This window comes from Erythrolamprus reginae, chromosome Z, assembly GCF_031021105.1.
Source record: "Erythrolamprus reginae isolate rEryReg1 chromosome Z, rEryReg1.hap1, whole genome shotgun sequence".
NCBI lineage: Eukaryota > Metazoa > Chordata > Lepidosauria > Squamata > Dipsadidae > Erythrolamprus > Erythrolamprus reginae.
Genome location: NC_091963.1, coordinates 149,335,885 through 149,357,104, shown reverse-complemented (window position 1 = coordinate 149,357,104; position 21,220 = coordinate 149,335,885). Strand labels below are relative to the sequence as shown.

Genomic DNA, 21,220 nt, shown 5'->3' with positions numbered 1-21,220 from the left:
GCTTCGTAGGAAAACAAGCCGGAATTAGAAAGGCATTTGCAGAAAGGCAAACTGGAATTATAAATACATGCAGGAAGACAAGCCGGAATTATAAATACATGCAGGAAGACAAGCCAGGATTAGAAATGCACACAAGAAAATAAACCAGTATTAGAAATGCACGCAAGAAAACAAGCCAGGATTAGAAATGCATGCAAGAAAACAAGCCAGTATTAGAAATGCATGCAAGAAAACAAACCAGAATTAGAAATGTGTGCAAAAACAAGCCAGTATTAGAAATGCGTGCAAGAAAACCAGCCAGAATTAGAAATGCGTGCAAGAAAACCAGCCAGGATTAGAAATGCGTGCAAGAAAACAAACTAGAATTAGAAATGTGTGCAAGAAAACAAGCCAGTATTAGAAATGCATGCAGGAAAACAGGCCAGGATTAGAAATGCATGCAAGAAAACAAGCCAGAGTTAGAAATGCGTGCAAGAAAACAAGCCAGGATTAGAAATGCGTGCAAGAAAACAAGCCAGGATTAGAAATGCATGCAAGAAAACAAGCCAGTATTAGAAATGCATGCAAGAAAACAAACCAGAATTAGAAATGTGTGCAAAAACAAGCCAGTATTAGAAATGCGTGCAAGAAAACCAGCCAGAATTAGAAATGCGTGCAAGAAAACCAGCCAGGATTAGAAATGCGTGCAAGAAAACAAACTAGAATTAGAAATGTGTGCAAGAAAACAAGCCAGTATTAGAAATGCATGCAGGAAAACAGGCCAGGATTAGAAATGCATGCAAGAAAACAAGCCAGAGTTAGAAATGCGTGCAAGAAAACAAGCCAGGATTAGAAATGCGTGCAAGAAAACAAGCCAGGATTAGAAATGCGTGCAAGAAAACTTGATCCACAGCGGTAGCATTGGCGGCGGGCAGCCCTTCAGTGTAGAAGATCCTTTAAAGTCGGGAAAAGAGATAACCAGACAAATTGCAAAGTATTGAGAGGTGGCTGGACTAAAAATTAATAAGGAAAAAACAAAAATGTTAGTTAAAAATATGACTGAAAGACAAAAGAATGATTTAACTGAAAGCTTACATATTCAAATAACAGGGAGTGGGGTGTTAATTTAGGAGCCCAAATTACAGCAAGATGGAATAAAACAATGCTGAAATTTATTTGGCAAGGGAAAAGACCAAGAATAAACAAGGTTCTCCAACCTTGGCAACTATAAGACGGGGACTTCAACCCAATTCCTTGCCAGCTAAGGAATTCTGGGAATTAGAAACATAGAAGACTGACGGCAGAAAAAGACCTCATGGTCCATCTAGTCTGCCCTTATACTATTTTCTGTATTTTATCTTAGGATGGATACATGTTTATCCCAGGCATGTTTAAATTCAATTACTGTGGATTTACCAACCACGTTTGCTGGAAGTTTGTTCCAAGGATCTACTACTCTTTCAGTAAAATAATATTTTCTCATGTTGCCTTTGATCTTTCCCCCAACTAACTTCAGATTGTGTCCCCTTGTTCTTGTGTTCACTTTCCTATTAAAAACACTTCCACAAATTGAAGTCCACAAAGTCTTAAATCTGCCACGGTTGGAGAACCCTGATCTAAAAGCAATGAATGATGTAGAGAAAACCCTTGAAGTCAGTTTAAATGTCCCTATCGTGACTGTGTCAAACAATGGTGGGTCATTTCAGGGAGGGGGAAAAACCCCCTACACTTTTGTTGCTCGGTTTGGAGTACATTTGGGATATAAGGCAAACGCAAAGGAGTTTGTCGGGTTTTGCCATTCTTAACTCTTGTCACCATCCGGAAAGATGCGTCAGCACACAAACACACACACACACAAAACCCCAACTTGAAATTCAGCATTTCTTCAAAAGAAAAATTCAAAATTTGCTTTAAAACTGGATTTATTTTGGTAGCGGGAAAAAAACAGATGCCTCAGACATGTTTAGTTGCAAAAGGGCCTCTTGACCCAAATTAGTTACCTCAGTATCTATTTATTTATTTATATATTTATTTATGTATTTGTTATTGTGAGCCGCTCCGAATCTGCGGAGAGGGGCGGCATACAAATCTAATAAATAATAATAATAATAATAATAATAATAATAATAATAATAATAATGCTGCCCTTCTCAAAGCAACTCAGAATTGTTACCTCAGAATTAGTTACCTCAGAATGCTCAAATCAGCTTTCCCTGAACTCACAGAAGGCACCCGCAGCTAGTCCTCGAGTTACGACCATTCATTTAGTGGCCGTTCAAAGATACAATGGTGCTGGGGGGGGGAAAGGACTGAGGACTATCGTTTCACAGTTACGACCTCCATAGCCTCCCTGTGGGATCAAAATTCATATTTGTGACCATTGCTTGTGTCCCAAGCTCATGCGATTTCCCCCTTTTTGCGACATTCTGAGGGGAAGCCGGTTTCACTTAACGTCCGGGTCACCAGGTTTATCAACTACAGTGATTCGCTTAAGGACCGGGGCAGGAAAGGTTGTAATGTATGTGTGTGGGGGGGTGGGGGTGTCAAAACTCACTTAAATAAAAAAAAATCTCACTTAAGCAAGAGAAACGTCAGGCTCAATTTTGGTCATAAGTTGAGGACTAGCTGTACAACAACTGCATTTCGCGATAGTTTCTCCTCTGCCTCTTCTGTTGCCTGGGGTATCCCCAGAGGCAGAATTCATGCACCTCTGGTGCCAAAATGCTCTTCATATCTTCCCTCTCTCTCTCCCTCGCTTAAAAAACAACAACAACGGGTGGGAACCCTCATTGAGGACTAGCAACATGCACAGGCTGAGTGACCCCAGCGTCCTAGATTGTCGTGCTGTTTTCTATGTTGGGGGGATAGAGGTAAGTGTAAGGTAGCGTGAGTGTCTGGTTCCTGCTGTCGATGGCCGAAGTGATGCGCTTGAGATGCTCCTGGAAACGGCCGATGACCTGCTTTGGGGCTTCCTCCACAAAATGTTCCTCGTCGTAGTAGCCCAGCGGTTTCTGCAGAAGTGGAAGAGAAGAAAGAGAGTCGGAAGGGACCTCCTTTCATCTAGTCCAACCCCTCACCACCACCACAACTGCCCAAGCGGGAGATCTCCTGCACCATTTCAGAGAAAGGGCCGATCCAATCTCCTGTTCTGACCTAGGATTCCACAAACCATGAAGTGGACTGTTAAGTTCTTGTGAATTTCTCTCAGTTACACCCAACCAAGTCTTTCAAGGCTAAGTCACAAATCTTATCCATCTTGGAGAGCGGCCAGGCCGAGATCTTCAAAACTTGGCAAGGAATCTCCAAGAGTCACGAATCGATTAAACGAACTAATTACCTCCTGCAAACCCTCCTCTCCCCTTTCGAGGGGACATTCACAGTCCAGCTGTGGCTTTTTTCCCAAGTCGACCCTTGTTCCTCAGCTGTTCCCTTCATCTGGCAGCTCTGTGCATCCGCACACTGGGAATAGACTCCAGCTGTTCATCTACCTCACTGATGTCCGACTCCAGAGGCAGCTGATAACTGTCAGACAGCCCTGGCCTTGCCTCTGCCTCAGACGCAGAGCCTCAGACTCCAGGGCTGCCCCAAGTTCCACCCCAAACTCCACACTGTCTGAATCCGCTGCTGGTGGATCACAACACGTCAGAACAATAGTAACAAAGAAGATTGACGCCAGAAAAAGACCTCATGGTCCATTTAGTCTGCCCTTATACTATTTTCTGTATTTTATCTTAGGATGGATCTATGTTTATCCCAGGCATGTTTAAATTCAGTTACTGTGGATTGTTCCAAGCATCTACTACTCTTTCAGTCAAATAACATTTTCTCATGTTGCTTCTGATCTTTCCCCCAACTCACCTCAGATTGTGTCCCCTTGTTCTTGTGTTCACTTTCCTATTAAAAATATTTCCCTCCTGAACCTTATTTAACCCTTTAATATATTTAAATGTTTCGATCATGTCCCCCCTTTTCCTTCTGTCCTCCAGACTATACAGATTGAGTTCATTAAGTCTTTCCTGATAAGTTTTATGCTTAAGACCTTCCACCAATCTTGTAGCCCATCTTTGAACATGTTCTATTTGATCAATATCTTTTTGTAGGTGAGGTCTCCAGAACTGAACACAGTATTCTAAATGTGGTCTTACCAGTGCTCTATATAGCGAGATCACAATCTCCCTCTTCCTGCTTGTTATACCTCTAGCTAAGCAGCCAAGCATCCTACTTGCTTTTCCTACCGCCTGACCACACTGCTCACCCATTTGGAGACTGTCAGAAATCACTACCCCTAAATCCTTCTCTTCTGAAGTTTTTGCTAACACAGAACTGCCAATACAATACTCAGATTGAGGATTCCTTTTACCCAAGTGCATTATTTTATATTTGGAAACATTAAACTGCAGTTTCCATTGCTTTGACCATTTATCTTATAAAGCTAAATCATTTACCATATTACAGACGCCTCCAGGAATATCAACCCTATTGCACACTTTAGAGTCATCGGCAAATAGGCAAACCTTCCCTACCAAACGTTCCCCTATATTAAAAAGAATAGGACCCAGAACAGACCCTTGTGGCACACCGCTTGTAACCTCTCTCTGCTCAGAATACTCGCCATTAACAATAACTCTCTGATGTCTATGCTTCAGCCATTGCAAATCCACTGAACTATCCAGGGATTAAGTCCAATCTTCACTAACTTATCTATCAGCTCTTTATGTGGAACCGTTTCAAAGGCTTTGCTGAAGTCCAGATAGGCAATATCCACGGCACCACCTTGATCCAACACCTTTGTGACATAGTCAAAGAAATCAATGAGATTAGTCTGACATGATTTGCCTTCAGTAAAGCCATGCTGATTTGGGTCCAATAAGTTATTGTTTTTTAGGTGCTCATTTATCCTCTTTTTGAGTAGAGTCTCCATCATTTTAACTACAACTGATGTCAAGCTAACTGGCCTGTAGTTACCAGCTTCTTCTCTACTGCCCTTCTTGTGGATAGGCACAACACTGGCCATTCTCCAATCCTCGGAAACTTCTCCTGTTAACAGGGATTGGTTAAATAAATCAGTCAGGGGGGGTAGCAATGACAGATCTGAGTTCTTTAAGAACTCTGGGGTGGATGCCATCTGGACCCATTGCCTTATTTATCTTTAATCGTTCAAGTTCTTCTAAGACATCGGCTTCTAAGATCACTGGAGCTGAATCCGTACAGCTGGAAGCAATGCTATATCCCTCTATAGTATTATTTTGTAAGGTGTCTTTTGAGAAAACTGAACAGAAGTAGCTATTGAAATGGTCAGCGACCTCCTTATTCCCATCAATGTGTATATTATCTCCAGTACTAAGCTTTGTGATGCTGCAGTTTTTCTTCTTCCTATTACTAATATATCTGAAAAAGGTTTTATCCCCTTCCTTCATAGATTTGGCAATTTATTCCTCTTTTGAGGCTTTTGCAGTTCTTCTAAGACATCAGCTTCTAAGATCAGAATTAGAAGTAGAATAGAAGTGACCTCAGAGGTCATCTAGTCCAGCCCTCCCCCCCTGCTTAAGAAGGAGACCCGTAGCATTCTGGACAAAGGCTGGTCCAAATCTCCTCTTAAAAACCTCTAGTTATTGGAGCTTTCACAACAGCTGGGGTGGCACAGTGGTTAGAGTGCAGCCCAGCAGGCTAACTTCAGCTAACCCCTAGCTGTAAGTTCAGCAGTTCAACTCTCACCACTGGCTCAAGGTTGACTCAGCCTTCCATCCTTCCGAGATGGGTCAAATGAGGACCCAGATTGTTACAGGCAAGAGGCTGATTCTGAAAACTGCTCAGAGAGGGCTGTAAAAGCACCACGAAGCAATCTATAAATCTAAATGCTATAATGCTATAACTTCTGGTGGCAAGCTGTTGAGAATAAGGGGGTTTGGAGGTCATCTAGTCCAACCCCCATGCTGAAGCAGGAGACCCTGTACCATTTCAAACCAACGGCTGTCCAAGTCTCTAATTTGAAAGCCTCCAGGGATGGTGCACCCTCAGCTTCTGGTGGCAAGCCGTTCCACTGGTTGGTTGGTTGGTTGGTTGGTTGGTTGGTTGGTTGGTTGGTTGGTTGGTTGGTTGGTTGGTTGGTTGGTTGGTTGGATGGATGGATGGATGGATGGATGGATGGATGGATTTACTTACTTACTTACTTACTTACTTACTTACTTACTTACTTACTTACTTACTTACTTACTTTATTTATTTATTTATTTATTTATTTATTTATTTATTTATTTATTTATTTATTTAATTGGATTTGTATGCCGTCCCTCTCCGAGGACTTGGCCAATAAGGAATTCTATTCTATTCTATTCTATTCTAATCTAATTCTATTCTTACTCTTACTTTTATTTTATTCTATTCCTATTCTATTCTATTCTTATTCTATTCTTATTCTATTCTTATTCTATTCTATTCTTATTTTATTCCATTTATTCTATTTATTTATTGGAAATTCCTCCTGAATTCCAGGTTGCTGATGAGTTTCCATCTGTTGTGTCTTCTCCTGCCTTCGGGGGCTTTGGAGAATAATAGGTGGACCCCCTCTTCTCTTCTTTGGGGCAGCCCCCCACCCCCATAAATATTGGAAGGCTGCTCTTGCGTCCAACGTTTGCACAATGTCGAAAGAAAGCGGGGAATTTGCTACACGAGGGTGAATTGCTGGCAACGTTGCAACAGCACAAAGGATGCAAATCTAACCACAAAGTGTGTCTACAATTAAAGCTCCTGGGAAAAGCAGAAGGAGGCGGGGAAGCTGTTTGTGCCTGTGGAGTCACCACGCCGGTTCCCTTCCACCACATCTGGCCCACATCTGAACCCGGGTTTCGTGTCCCTAATCATGATAAGACGTGAAGGAGAGGTAGTGGAGAAGGCGTTTAGCACAGGGTTGAGGAGTGAAGAGACCAGGTTAAAGTTCAAGATGGAGTGAGAAAGAAAGAGAGGGAGGGAGGGAGAGAAGAAGGGAGGGAGGGAAGGAGAGAAGGAGGGAGGAGGAAGGAAGAAGGAGGGAGAGAAGGAAAGGAAGGAAGGAAGGAAGGAAGGAAGCAGAACAGGAATGGAGAGGAAGGAATGAAACAAAGGAAGAAAATAACAACAAAACCAAGAGAAAGAAAGAGGAGAGATAAAGGAAAAGAGGAAAAGAAAGAACGAAAGAAAGGGAAAAAAGAAAACAACAAAATATATATATAGAGAGAGGAAAGAGATTGAAAGAAATAGAAAGGAGGAAAATGAATGCTAGAAAGAAAACAGGAAAGAAAACAAGAGAGGGGGAGAAAGAGAGAGACAGAGAGAAAGAAGAATGGAAGAAGAAAGAGGAATAAATAAAGAAGAAAGGAGGATGGAAGGAAAGAAGGAAGGAAAGAGAAAAAGAAAAAGAAAGAAAAAATGAAAGAAAAAAAGGAAGGAAGGAGATACAATGAAAAAAGAGAGAAAAAGAAAAATGAAAACAAGAGAGGGAAAGAGGAGAGAGAAAGGGGAAGAGAAAAAGAAAGAATGAAGGAAAATGAAAGACAGAGAAAAAGAAAGAAAGAAAGAAAGAAAGGGGAGGAGAGAGGGAGGGAGGAAGAGAGGAAGGAAGGAAAAGAGAAAGAAAAAGAAGGGAAGGAAGAAAACGGAAGGAAGGGAAAGAAAGAAATGAAAGACAGAGAAAGAAAAAGAAAGGAAGGAGAGGGAAGGAAAGAAGGAAGAAAGAAAGAAATGAAAGAAAGAAAGAAAAAAGAAAGAAAGAAGAGAAGAGAAGAGAAGAGAAGAGAAAGACTCACCATGTCGAAGCTCTCATTCCGCAGCACCCAAAGGACCGAGAGCACCTGGCTTGTGACGTTCATTTCCGGGATGGTGTCCAGGAAGTCCTGGAGGCTGCGGGGGGCCTTCACATGGGGAGGGGGCTTCCGCATGGACGAAGGCAGGTTGGGCATGAAAGCCCCCATCTCAAACTGGGCCCGGAGGGGGGGGGAAAGGAGAGAAAGAGCGTCAGAAGGATTTGAGACCAGCTGCTGTGGCCTACAGGTGGAGCTCTTGCCTCACAGCCAGGTTGTGAGTTCAATCCCGGGTAGAGGCAGATGTAGAACAGGGGTCAGACTAGATGACCCACGTCCCATCCAACTCTGTCAATCTGTTCGAAGGAAAGAGAACAAAGGCCCAGAAAAGGAAGACTGCGCAGGTGAGTTCATCCGTTTACAGAAATTCGCTTAGCGACCGTTCAAAGTTACAACTGCGCTGGGAAAAAAGTGACCGTGGTTCATGCTTACGACCATTATGGCATCCCTGCGGTCAAAAATTCAGAGGCTTGGCAACCAGTCATGGCGTCCTGGGCTCACCTGATTCCCCCCTTTTGCGACCTTCTGACAAAGGTGGGGGGAGCCGGATTCGCTTAACGACCGAGCAACTCACTGAACGACTGACGCAATTCATTTAACAACAGTGGCCAGGGGGGGGCGGCAAATGTGGGGGTGAGGGGTGGGAGGCACAACCGGCTTAATAAAAGTCTTGCTTAGCAACGGGAATGTTGGACTGTCTTGGTCGTAAGTGGGGGACAACCTGAATTCGGTTGAAGGAAAGGTTGATTCCACAGAAGGAGCGGAGAGAGAGAGAGAGAGAGAGAGAATGTGTGGATTCAGATAAAGGGGAAGAAAAAGCAAAGGAACGAAGGAAACCGAACGAAGGAAGAGAAAGGAAAACAGTTGCTCAAAGGGATGAAAAGGGTTATGAAGGTTTCCTCGGAGTTGGGTCAAAAAAGGCAAGATGACCACCATCACAGTGCCATGCGAGGGATGGAGGGAGGAATGGGAGGAAGGAAGGAAGTGGGAAAAGAGGGGAAAGGAAGGAAGGAAGGAAGAAAATGGGACCAAGCATAGAAGGAGGGAGGAAAGAAAGGAAAGAAATAAGAAGGGAGGAAGGAGGGAGATGGGAAAAGGAAGGAAGGAAATGGAAAGAAGAAAGGATGGAGGGAGGGAGGAGGTGGGAAAAGAGAGAGGGGGGAAGAAGAAAGGAACAAAATGGGACTAAGAACAGAGGGAAGGAGAGGAGAGAGGGAGGAAGGAAAGGAATAAGGAGGAAGGAAAGATAGATAGATAGATAGATAGATAGATAGAAAGAAAGAAAGAAAGAAAGAAAGGGGAAAAGAGAGTAAGGAAGGGAGAGAGGGAGAGGAGGGAGGGAGGAAAGAAAGAAATAAGGAGGAAGGAAAATAGAAAGAAAGAAAGATAGAAAGAAATGGAAATAAGAAAGGAGGGAGGAGGTGCGAAAAGGGAGAGAGAGGAAGAAGGAAGGAACGAAATGGGACTAAGAACAGAGGGAGGGAAGGAGGAAAGAAATGGGAAAAGAGAGGGAGGGAGGGAGGGAGAGGAGGGAGGGAGGAAAGAAAGGAAAGGAAAAAGAAGGGAGAAAGGGTAGGAGATGGGAAAAGAGGAAGGAAAGAAGGAAGGGAGGGAATGAGACTAAGAACAGAGGGAGGGAGGGAGGGTAGAAATGGGAAGAGGGAGGGGGGGAGGAAAGGAAAGGAACGGAAGAAGAAGGGAGGAAGGAAATAGGAAAAGGGAGGGTGGAAAGGAGGGAGGGAGAGGAGGAGGAGGAGGGAAGGAGATGGGAATAAGGAAGGAGGGAGGGAGCGAAAGAGGAAGAAAGGAAATGAAAGGGAGGGAGGGATGAATCAGTTCAGACAATCATGGATGGCAATCAACCAAATTCCTCCCCATCCTGCGAGTATCCGCAACGGCCTCACCTACCTGCCCTCCGTTGACCGCCGCGTGATAGGCTGAGCAGGTGAAGATCACCATGGTCAGGTACTTGATGAGTTCTTGGACGGACGCGATGGCAGAAGGGACACCTGTAAATAAAATGGAAGCAGAAGTCCAGCTGAAATTCCCATATGGACAAGGGAAAGGAGGCCAAGCAGTGATGCTCCCCACACATTTACAACTCAGTCCATCCCACCTGTCCTTCCGGTCATAACTCTGGGGTCCTGCATGATTGGATCCAGTTTGTACAGAGGTCATTAAGTGAGTCATGTGATCATACATCCAGGTAAGAGGAAGACAAGAAAGATGCCAACGCACCCCCAAAAAACCCCAACAGGAAATACAGTTCAGGTAAATCCTCGACTTATGACCATCCGTTTAGGGACCGTTCAAGGTTACAGCAGCACTGGAAAAAAAGTAAGCTACGACCGTTTTTTACACTTAATGACCATTGTGCATCTTTTCTGGTCCTGTTTCCTCCCAGGAGATTCCTAGAGAGGCCCCACGGAGGCTTCTCCCTGCCTTTTCCAGCTGTTTCCTCCCAGGAGATACCACCAGGAAAACATGAAATGAAATGAAAATGATACCACCAGGAAAGCATGGAATGGAATGGAAATGATACCACCAGGAAAGAATGGGATGGAATGGAAATAACACTACTAGGTATATATTATATATATCTATAAATGGATAAAGGGAAAGATATAAGTTTAAGAATAACTCTGACATTGTAATGTAATTACGGTTTCTAAACTGCTCATCCCGCTAACCATAAAATGGATTGAGATTAGATATACACCCAGGGAAGGACAAGAGGGAGGAAGAGGAAGTAGATAGGAAGGGGAGAAAGGGAGAAAGAAGGTAGAGAGAGATAGAGGGAGGAGAGTAGTATGAAACATAGAAGGAAAGCAGACGGGAGAGAAAAATATAAAATGGAGCAAATTAAGGATATACACAATCTGAAGTTAGTTGGGGGAAAGATCAAAAGCAACATGAGAAAGTATTATTTTACTGAAAGAGTAGTAGATGCTTGGAACAAACTTCCAGCAGACGTGGTAGATAAATCCACAGTAACTGAATTTAAACATGCCTGGGATAAATATATATCCATCCTAAGATAAAATACAGGAAATAGTATAAGGGCAGACTAGATGGACCAGGAGGTCTTTTTCTGCCGTCAATCTTCTATATTTCTATGTTTTATGGCAATTGGGACCGAAATGTATAACGATGGATGTTTTGATAGTATGGTATAAGTACAGATGTTCATGTAAGCTTGGAGCAAATAATTAAAAAGAAAATTAAAAAAGAAAGGAAATGACACCACTAGGAAAGCATGGGATGGGATGGAAACGACACCACCAGGAAAGGACAAAACCAATGTTCCTCCCCCTCCACTTCCCACGTCTAGAATACCTGAGGTCTCTTTGCTCAGGAAGCCCATAGCGAAGATCTCGGCCACCCACGCCTGCAGTTCGACGTCTCCCTGGATCGCCTCATCGCTCTTGTAGTAGAGTCCGACGATATCCGAAACAAAGCTGCGGGGGGGGGGGGGGGAGGGAGGAGGAAAACCCGTCTCTCTTCCAGCAAAGCAGGCTTAGTCAACAGGTACTTCCCCCCTGCCCCCACCCTGAAGTTTCGAGTTGTGGGCTCTTTGGGAGCTTTCTGAACTTGGCGGGAGTTTTTTGCCGACGTCTCACGGCCCGACCAGGGAACGTTATCAGTGCTAGAAGGGGTGTGGGGTTTGTGGAGTAGAGGAGAAACAGAAGAGGAGGAGGACTGTGTGTGTGTGGGGGGGGGTCTACCACGCACTCTCAGCTCAGTTGTTTGCTCTCAGATGTTTCACATGTAAAAAGAGAGCATGGCCCCACTGCCTATTAGCCCTGATAACATTCCCTAGTTGGGTGATGAAACGTCTACAAGAACACCAGTACGATCAGAAAGCACCGAGGATCCCACAGTTGTTGTTGTTGTTGTCGTTTTCCTCCTCCTCCTCTTCCACTTCCTTCTCCTCCCCTCCCCCTCCTCTTCCTCCTCCTCCCCCTCCTCTTCCACCTCCTCCTCCTCCATAAACCCCTCTTTCTTCTAATACTGATTATGTTCCCTAGCTGGGTTATGAAACGTCTGCAAAAAAACCACCAAACTCAGAAAGCACCAAGTATCCCCCCTCCTCCCACTCTTCCTCCTCCCACTCTCCCCCCCCCCTCCTCCTCTGCAAACCTCACTCTCTTCTAAAACTGATAACATTCCCCAGTTGGGTCATAATACATCTACAAGAACACCGCTACATTCAGAGAGCACCAGGAAGCCCTCCTTTCAATCCTGGGCTGCCCAAATTCTCTTCTATCCAACTTTACAGTCTGTTAGGCACTGTAACTGTTGGGTTGGCAATATACTGGCTGCAAGTGTTGGAGCCTGCCACAAGAGGGAGTCAGAGTTCATAGCTCTGGAGTTTTTTCTTTGTTTCTCTTTGTCCATGGCTGTTAGATGTGCTCTGCATTTTCTCTGCAATCTCTCCGTATTGTAGTCATGTCTTATAGCTAAAACGTGTTTAGGTTTGATACCTTTCTTTGCTGATTATGACAAGGGAAGTGGTAAGAATTCTTTTTAATATGTTTGTGAGTGACATAGGGGAAGGTTTGGTAGGGAAGGTTTGCCTATTTGCCGATGACTCTAAAGTGTGCAATAGGGTTGATATTCCTGGAGGGGTCTGTAATATGGTAAATGATTTAACTTTATTAGGTAAATGGTCAAAGCAATGGAAACTGCAGTTTAATGTTTCCAAATCTAAAATAATGCACTTGGGGGAAACGAATCTTCAATCTGAGTATTGTATTGGCAGTTCTGTGTTAGCAAAAACTTAAGAAGAGAAGGATTTAGGGGTAGTGATTTCTGACAGTCTCCAAATGGGTGAACAGTGCAGTTGGGTGGTAGGGAAAGCAAGTAGGATGCTTGGCTGCATAGCTAGAGGTATAACAAGCAGGAAGAGGGAGATTGTGATCCCGCTATATAGAGTGCTGGTGAGACCACATTTGGAATACTGTGTTCAGTACTGGAGACCTCACCTACAAAAAGATATTGACAAAATTGAACAAAGGGTCCAAAGACGGGCTACAAGAACGGTGGAAGGTCTTAAGCATAAAACGTATCAGGAAAGACTTCATGAACTCAATCTGTATAGTCTGGAGGACAGAAGGAAAAGGGGGGACACGATCGAAACATTTAAATATGTTAAAGGGTTAAATAAGGTCCAGGAGGGAAGTGTTTTTAATAGGAAAGTGAACACAAGAACAAGGGGACACAAACTGAAGTTAGTTGGGGGAAAGATCAAAAGCAACGTGAGAAAATATTATTTCATTGAAAGAGTAGTAGATCCTTGGAATAAACTTCCAGCAGACGTGGTTGGTAAATCCACAGTAACTGAATTTAAACATGCCTGGGATAAACATATATCCATTGTAAGATGAAATACTGTACAGGAAATAGTATAAGGGCAGATTAGATGGACCATGAGGTCTTTTTCTGCCGTCATTCTTTTATGTTTCTATGTTTCTAAGAAAGACTTTGTACTTGGTAATATTTGGATTGTTATTCTGACCTGTTGTGCGTATGACTTCAGATTGTTTACCTGAATATGTTATTTATCAAAATAAATGTTACGTTAGTGCATATTTGTGTTCACAACTAATCTGAATCTAAACATTTATGTGTGCGTACCACCTTGGTAAACAGGGATTACTTAATGCTTGTTAGTCCAGGGTACATGGTTGTTAGGGATTGCCATTGTAAACTGTATATTGTACACTTGTACCAAACTTGTACTTAAAGAGTTAATGTGCACTTAAAGGGTTAACTTGTACTTGAAGTGTTAATATTCAAGGCTGTTTCGTCACTTCCTCATTGAAGCTATAAAAGCTCATTAGTCTGGTCAGTCACTTCCTTTACTTTTGTCTGAGAAGGGGGAGTTGTTCTTGCATTTTAGCTTCGTGCTTGTTATCTTCACTGTTTTGCTTTGTGCTAATCTTGTAATTGCTCAGTTCTGAATTTGCTTCGTGCTTATTCTGGATTGTTTATATTTTGTTTATATGTAAATAATACTTATTGAACTAAGTCTGTGTCTTGGCTTTATCACACATCCACGCTCTGTTAAAATTCTCTGCTCGGTATTGTTGAAGGTTTCATAGCCTAGCTAACCGAGACAAGCCAACATTGCTCATATATTAACATGGTTGTGTGAGTTGGAGAGAGATAAACCTCCACGTGCAGCCCCCAATCGGGAACTAAAATCTATGGCTCCAAACCTTCTCCCTCGTGCATGAGACTTGAATCCACTACCCTTGCAACAACCCCAGTTCCCCCCCATTCGTTAGGCCGAATTATAATGATGGACGACCCTGGCTTGCTCATCCCCCCCTTCCGAGTAGCCTGGGGGTGGGGGAGAACCTTGGAAGCCCCCCCCCCCAACTCTCTGGCTAAAACTTCCTTCACCTCTCGATAGCTTCCCAGATCTTCAGCCCATCGTCCCTGTAGTAGTAGTGGAGGAGGCCGCCCACCCCCCGGGCTTCGATGTCGTCTGGAAGGCAGAGCTGGGTGTAAGTCAGATCGTCTGTGGCTCTTTGGAGGAGCACCGCTAATCCCCGGCGCCCGGTGGCAATGGCCTTTGGAAAGAACACAGAATGACAGCGCTGGAAGGGATCCTAGAGGTCCTCTAGTCCTACTCCCCCTGCTCCAAGCAGGACACCCTATTCCGGTGATGGCGAACCTTTTTTTCTTCGAGTGCCGAAAGAGCGTGCGTGTGTGCTATCGCGCAAGCGTGAGTGCCCATACCCATAATTCAGTGCCTGGGGAGGGTAAAAACAGCTTCCCCTGCCCCCTGGAGACCCTCTGGAGGCTGGAAATGGTCTGTTTCCCAACTTCTGGTGAGCCCAGTAGGCTCGTGTTTTGCCCTCCCCAGGCGCCAAAGGCTGCCCTGGAGCCAGGGGAGGGGTAAAAACACCCTTCCCCTTCCTCCCGGAGGCTCTCTGGAAGCCAAAAATGCCCTCCCAGTGAGAGCCAAAAATCAGCTGGCCAGCACACACATACATGTTGGAACTGAGCTAGGGCACCGGCTTGGATGCCAGCAGATATGGCTCCGTGTGCCACCTGTGGCACCCGTGCCATAGGTTCGCCATTATTGCCCTATTCTATTCTATTCTATTATTCTATTCTAAATTCTATTCTATCCTATCGTATCCTACCCTACCCTACCCTATCCTGTCCTAATTTTCTATGTTCTGTTCCGTTCTGCTCCGTTCCGTCCCATCCCATCCCCTCCCCTCCCCTCCCCTCCCATTCCACTCCACTCCACTCCACTCCATTCCATCCCATTAAGATGAGGCCCATGGCTATGTAATCCAAACTCTACTCTATTTTTACACCATTAAGGAAGCAGAAAAGGAGTAGGGGAGAGGCATGGTTGTGCCCACCATCTTGACTTTTTTGACCTACTGCCTCTTGACAAGAGGCTGTCAAAAGAGAGAAGTGATATCCCCACTGTCCATTCCTCCACCTTTTTCCTCCATTGCGGGTTATCCGTACAGAGGACAGGTAATTCTCGACTTTACAACTATTTGGTTATTTATTGATTGATTGATTAGATTTCTATGCTGCCCTTCTCCGAGAACTCGGGCCGGCCCAATAGGGCTGAAAAATACTGACTTGGGACCAGTCCTTGCCATTACAACTGTCACAAGAGCCACGCATGGCCCAGTGATCAAAATTTGCATGCTTGGTAAGCAGCACGTAATGCTTTTTGTAAGAAAAAACAGATTTGTATTACTATTGGAAACAAACAACACCATCTGCTGGTTAGAAAAAATACTACAACAGACTGGTGGAATGTGTATGTTAACAGCTGAGACTGACCTTGATTAGAAAGCGTTTGGAAACACTTAAAAACAGTGTATAATTTGTTATTGTGTCTAAAGGCACATTCTGGATTAATTTTTAGAATTTAGAATGGATTAAATTTCAATATAAAGAGACTATATGGATTTGGGATTTAATTGTTTTGGGTCACCCAAGATCAACTGATTCTTTTGTCCACCAAAGCCCATCATGCCTGGCCCAGAGGCCCCATGGATGTCCTCTTACCTTATCAAATGTGCCTCCTTGACTGATCAGGAAGGTCCTGGCCAACACGTTGATGTGGATGGAGTAACGCAAGTGAGGAATCAGAAGCTGGGGCAGGAAAACAAGGATGAAACCATGGTTACTCGAGCTAAATCACCATCGGAGAAACCTCCCCTTCTGTATCTGGCTGAAAAATAGTCCAGCCTGGTGTTGTGAGTGCGCTCAACACTCCAGGAATCCAGCTTTTGTTTCCCAACTAATGCTCTTCCCCACAGCTCCCCCTTAAGGCTCAGTCCCCATGTGTGCCTTGTGAAGAGAGGCAGGGTGCACTGATCCCACCTTCTCTTGAACTGTCCATGGTCAAGGATCAGGAGGGAGAGGTCCAGGGATGGTTTTCACTTCCCTTCCCTACCGTTTCGCAAATGTGAGCATGTGCAACACCTGCAAATGCGCTAGAGTCGTGTGTGTGCCTTCCATGCGCTGCGCCCGGCCTCAAAAACGTGCGCAAATAGGATAGAATAGAGCCACTCTCTTAGATTCACTGTTTAGCCTCTCTTGGTCACCCTGCCTCCTTCTTTCCTTCCCGCCTACAGTCCATGAAGCTGATAGCGGATCCCGTTCAAGAGGAGACTGACTTGGTGATTGTTAGTACTATGTACATAATTGGTTGGGTTTGGCAATATATCAAACAAACCAACAATGTATGCTTAAATGTGTTGAAACAGTATTGCTAAAGAACCTAAGAAGAGCCATGCTGAATCGGGCCAAAGCCCATCGAGTCCAGCATTCTGTGTCCCACCAATTGTCCATGGGGATCTTGAGCAGAAAAAGAAGGAAAGACCCTCCCTTTCCCCTGACCCCCAACAAATGGTACTCAAGGGACTCCTGCCTGTCTCAACCAACATAGAGGTGGCACACGAACATCCGTTTCAATAACCACCTATGATACACTTGGCATCCATGAATCTGTCTAATCCTGCCTTAAAGCTATCCAGGCTGACAGCTGTCACGACCTCTTCTGGAAGTGAATTCCATAAACCAAGGACCCTGTGGGTGAAGAAATATTTCCCTTGATTTGTCCTCACTTTCTTACCTATGAGCTTTAGGGAGTGGCCTCTCGTCCTAATATTGTGTGATAAAGAAAAGAATTTTTCTCTATCCACCTTTTCTATCCCATGCATGATTTTATACCCTTCGATCCAGTCACCCCTTCAACGCCGTCTTTCAAGGCTGAAGAGACCAAGGCGTTGCAATCTGGTTTCATAAGGGAGGGGCTCCATTTCCTTGATCATACATTGCCCTTTTTTGCACCTCTTCTAGTTCCATTATATCCCTCTTGAGGTGCAGTGACCAGAGTTTAAAGCACTAACTGCTTTAAGAGTTAGTGTTACGGATTGCCATAAAAGGGGGCCAAAGGCGTGATTCTCCCTCTCTCTGATTTATTTTATTTTATTTATTTATTTATTCATTTGTCCAATACACAATACATATGGAAGAGAATAGACATGAAGTAATATATATAATGATAATATGTAAAAATAGAGGAGAGGATATATGAAAGAAAGAAAATATATATGATAAGTGAGAGAAAAGAAAGCCAATTGGACAGGGGATGAAAGGCACACCAGTGCACTTATGTACGCCCCTTACTGACTTCTTAGGAACCTGGAGAGGTCAATCGTGGAGAGTCTAAGGGAGAAATGTTGGGGGTTAGGGGTTGACACTATTGAGTCTGGTAATGAGTTCCACGCTTCGACAACTCGATCGTTAAAGTCATATTTTTTACAGTCAAGTTTGGAGCGGTTAATATTAAGTTTGAATCTGTTGCGTGCTCTTGTGTTGTTGCGGTTGAAGCTGAAGTAGTCATTGACCGGTAGGACGTTGCAGCATATGATCTTGTGGGCAATACTTAAATCGTGTATTTCTCTGTGACTGCTGTAGTAAGAACGATGTGTTCAAATGATGGTTTATGTACAGTATTTGTAAGCTGAACAAGCAAGACGTATAGTTTTGTAAATGCATTGACTGATTTAACTGTATATGACCAGGACTGTTCTTGACTAAGATATTTGCCAAAGTAAATAATATTTTATACACTTAAAGTATCTGGATTGTATTACTAAACCAGTACTTGTATATCTGGGCTTGTATCTCCCGAGTCGTACACTGAGGAGGCTGGTGAGGACTCAGAGGTTTCTTCCAGGGCCTTTGGAACCTCCTGCACCTCATAGCAGCGATGAAGAGGCTTCTCCTCTTCTTGATGCAAAAGCTCGCAGAGCTGCCAAGAGGCAGGAGTGGTTACTCTAGAGGAGTAACCACGGGAGTAGGTCTCCTCGGGAGTAAGACTGGGGGCTAATTGGCCACTCCCCTAATCTACTTAAGGACAGCAGAGGCAGCTGAAAGGCTGCAGGAAACAACAGTTTTGACTCTGTTATCTGTCGTGAATTGTATTGTGAATCCCTGTTTCTCTGCTTTGGATTTCTTATTGTGGAAGGCTCCTGGACATTTGGCCAAACCTTTGGAAATTACGTGCGATAGCAAGAATTAATAATTTAATATTTAATTTAATTTAATTTAATTTAATTTAATTTAATTTAATTTAATTTAATTTAATTTAATTTAATTTAATTTAATTTAATTTAATTTAATTTAATTTAATTTAATTTAATTTAATTTAATTTAATTTAATTTAATTTAATTTAATTTAATTTAATTTAATTTAATTTAATTTAATTTAATTTAATTTAATTTAATTTAATTATTTAATTTAATTTAATTTAATTTAATTTAATTTAATTTAATTTAATTTAATTTAATTTAATTTTTAATCTAATCTAATTTTATTTAATTTTTAATCTAATCTAATCTAATCTAATTTCACTTATATGCCACCCAATCCCAATGGGACTCAGGGCATCTTACAACAGTAAATAGTACAAACAATAAACAAAGTCAAATAATTGTTTTGAGTTCAAGCTGTTTGAACCCAAGCCAGCCACTAATGAAGATTAATTAGCAGCTGACTTCCTGCAAGAAAGGATTGCTTTTGGATTTGTGTGTGGGTCTCCACTGCTAAGCCAGTTAATAGCAGTGGTTCATTGATTAAATTTAAGTTCGTTCATATGGTGTGTTTGTTACGTTTGTAACTGGGGCAGAACAAAGCCGTCCCAATCCTAAAAGACCCCAGCTTGACTCAGCCCACTGCTCCCCACCTTCCAACGAAAACACTCCACCCTGGATTCAGGAACCGAATTTTGGATACATGGGAGGGGGTCACAAAACTCACCTTGTACAATGGGTGACACATGGAGAGGGTTCTCAGAGTGGCCACCGAGAAAGTCTCGGACATCAGGTGCCCGCGGAGCAGGTGGGCGATGACCTCGTGGGTATGGAACTCGGAGTTTCGCACCCAGGTCTTGGCTAAAGTCCAGAGCCACTCCTCGTCGGTGGGCAGGAAGATGGGACTTTGAGGACCGGGCTGCTGGCTGAGCTAAGGGTCACAAGAGGGAGGAAGAGGGGAAACATTGGGATGCTTGAAGGTCAAAAGTGGACCTCACCTCCGACCTCAGAGAAATCCGATCTGATCTCCAGGGAATCCTCAACTTCCAACCATTCATTTAGTGACTGGTCCTTCAAAAAGTAACTTATGACTAGTTACTTTTCCAGTTCTAGTATCACTAATTCTTGTACTTATGACCGATGCTCACACATGGTCGATCCTCACGCTTATGACCATTCCTTGCACTTACAACTTCCTCGCACTTGTGACCAATCCTCGCACTTATGATTGATCCTCACACTTACAGCCGATCCTTGTACTTATGACCATTCTTTGCATTTATGACCATTCCTCGCACTTGTGACCGATTCTCACAAATGCGAGGAAGAGGGAGGAAGGAAGGAAAGAGAGAAGGAAGGAAGGAAGGAAGGAAGGAGAGAAAGAGGGAAGGGAGGGAGAGAAGAATGGAGGGAGGACTGGAGGAAGGGAGGAAGGAGTTGGAAGAAGGGAAGGAAGGAAGAGAGAGAGGGAGGAAGGGAGGGAGGGAGGAAGAATGGAAGGAAGGAAGGGGAGGGAGGGAAGGAGGAAGGGAGGGAAGGAAGAAAGAGAGAGAGGGAGAGGAAGGGAAGAAGGAAGGAAGGGGAAGAAAGAAAGAAAGAAAGAAAGAAAGAAAGAAGAGAGAGAAAGAAAGAAAGAAAATAAGGAAGGAAGGAAAACAAGGAAGAAGGGAAGGAAGCCACAGTAGCATATTCCTTAAAATCCAAGCCAGCTCAAGGTTGACTCAGCCTTCCGTCCATCCTTCCGAGATGGGTCAAACAAGGACACAGATTGTCAGAGGGAAAGGCAAGAGTCCGACTCTGTAAACTGCTTGGAGAGGGCCATAAAAGCCCCATGAAGTGGTCTGTAAGTCTAAAGGGCGATTGCTATTGGTAGTAGAAGCTTTGGGGGGGTCGATCCCTTGACCAGATCAATTCATTGGATTTACCTGGATCGCCAGGGGCAGAACCTCCCCGCTAGGTTTCTGGTGGAGCAGACAAAGTGGGGCAGCGATATATTGTGGGCGGCTGTTTAATAAAACGGTGGGGATGTTCTCCAGGATCTTGTAGTCCACCAGGTAGATGGTTCCTTTCTGCAAAAAAATTAAAACATTAAAAAAATGATTAGCCATTTCCATCAACATGGAATTTGTTGTATGAGTGGCTTGACAGAAAAAAATAATATAATACGATAAACATTAACAGTAATATCAATACTAGGGTTACAAGGACAAGTGAACATAATTATTATATCAATATTTTGAGATATATATATATATACTGTATATAGGCCGAGAGGCAAATAAGGAGCTGTGATGTTCCTTCAGTACACCAGGGTGATTGGGCACAAAAATATGTAACCCTTCCCTGGTGCAGAGCTGAAGGGATTGGATACTGTAGCCTAGAGGATAATTCTCTGACTTACAAGGCAAAGGTTGCAGGTTCAAGTCCCAGTGGGTATGGCTAGCTGATGAGGCCAGAACAAGGCCAAAATAGATCTATCCTAGTCTGCCTTAATTTTCAAATTCAGCAAAAACATGTGACATATATGTGTGTGTGTGTGTGTGTGTCACACGTTTTTGCTGAATTTGAAAATTAAGGCAGACTAGGATAGATCTATTTCGGCCTTGTTCTGGCCTCATCAGCTAGCAATACTTGCAACCTTTGCCTTGTAAGGCAGAGAATTAACCTCTAGGCTACAGTATCTAATCCCTTCAGCTCTGTACCAGGGAAGGGTTACATGTTTTTTGTGTTGAATCACCTTAGGCAGAAAACCCTATACTAGAGACAAATGGTTATCCAACATCTTCCTAAAAACTTCCAGTGTTGGAATATTGACA

The 21,220-nt window shown here is 43.5% G+C and overlaps 1 protein-coding gene across 1 annotated transcript in view; it reads right to left on the bottom strand.

The window, feature by feature from the left end:
- Nucleotides 1–2,810: 2,810 nt before the first annotated feature.
- LOC139154692 (polyunsaturated fatty acid lipoxygenase ALOX15B-like) overlaps nucleotides 2,811–21,220 on the bottom strand; it is a 42,907-nt gene continuing 24,497 nt past the window's right edge. Inside the window, exons 7-14 of the mRNA XM_070729578.1 lie at nucleotides 20,330–20,473; nucleotides 19,132–19,335; nucleotides 15,867–15,953; nucleotides 14,223–14,392; nucleotides 11,151–11,272; nucleotides 9,723–9,823; nucleotides 7,761–7,931; nucleotides 2,811–2,990 (exon numbers count right to left, since the gene is read on the bottom strand). Coding sequence (XP_070585679.1) covers nucleotides 2,811–2,990; nucleotides 7,761–7,931; nucleotides 9,723–9,823; nucleotides 11,151–11,272; nucleotides 14,223–14,392; nucleotides 15,867–15,953; nucleotides 19,132–19,335; nucleotides 20,330–20,473 — 1,179 coding nt within the window. The remainder of the gene's footprint in view (nucleotides 2,991–7,760; nucleotides 7,932–9,722; nucleotides 9,824–11,150; nucleotides 11,273–14,222; nucleotides 14,393–15,866; nucleotides 15,954–19,131; nucleotides 19,336–20,329; nucleotides 20,474–21,220) is intronic.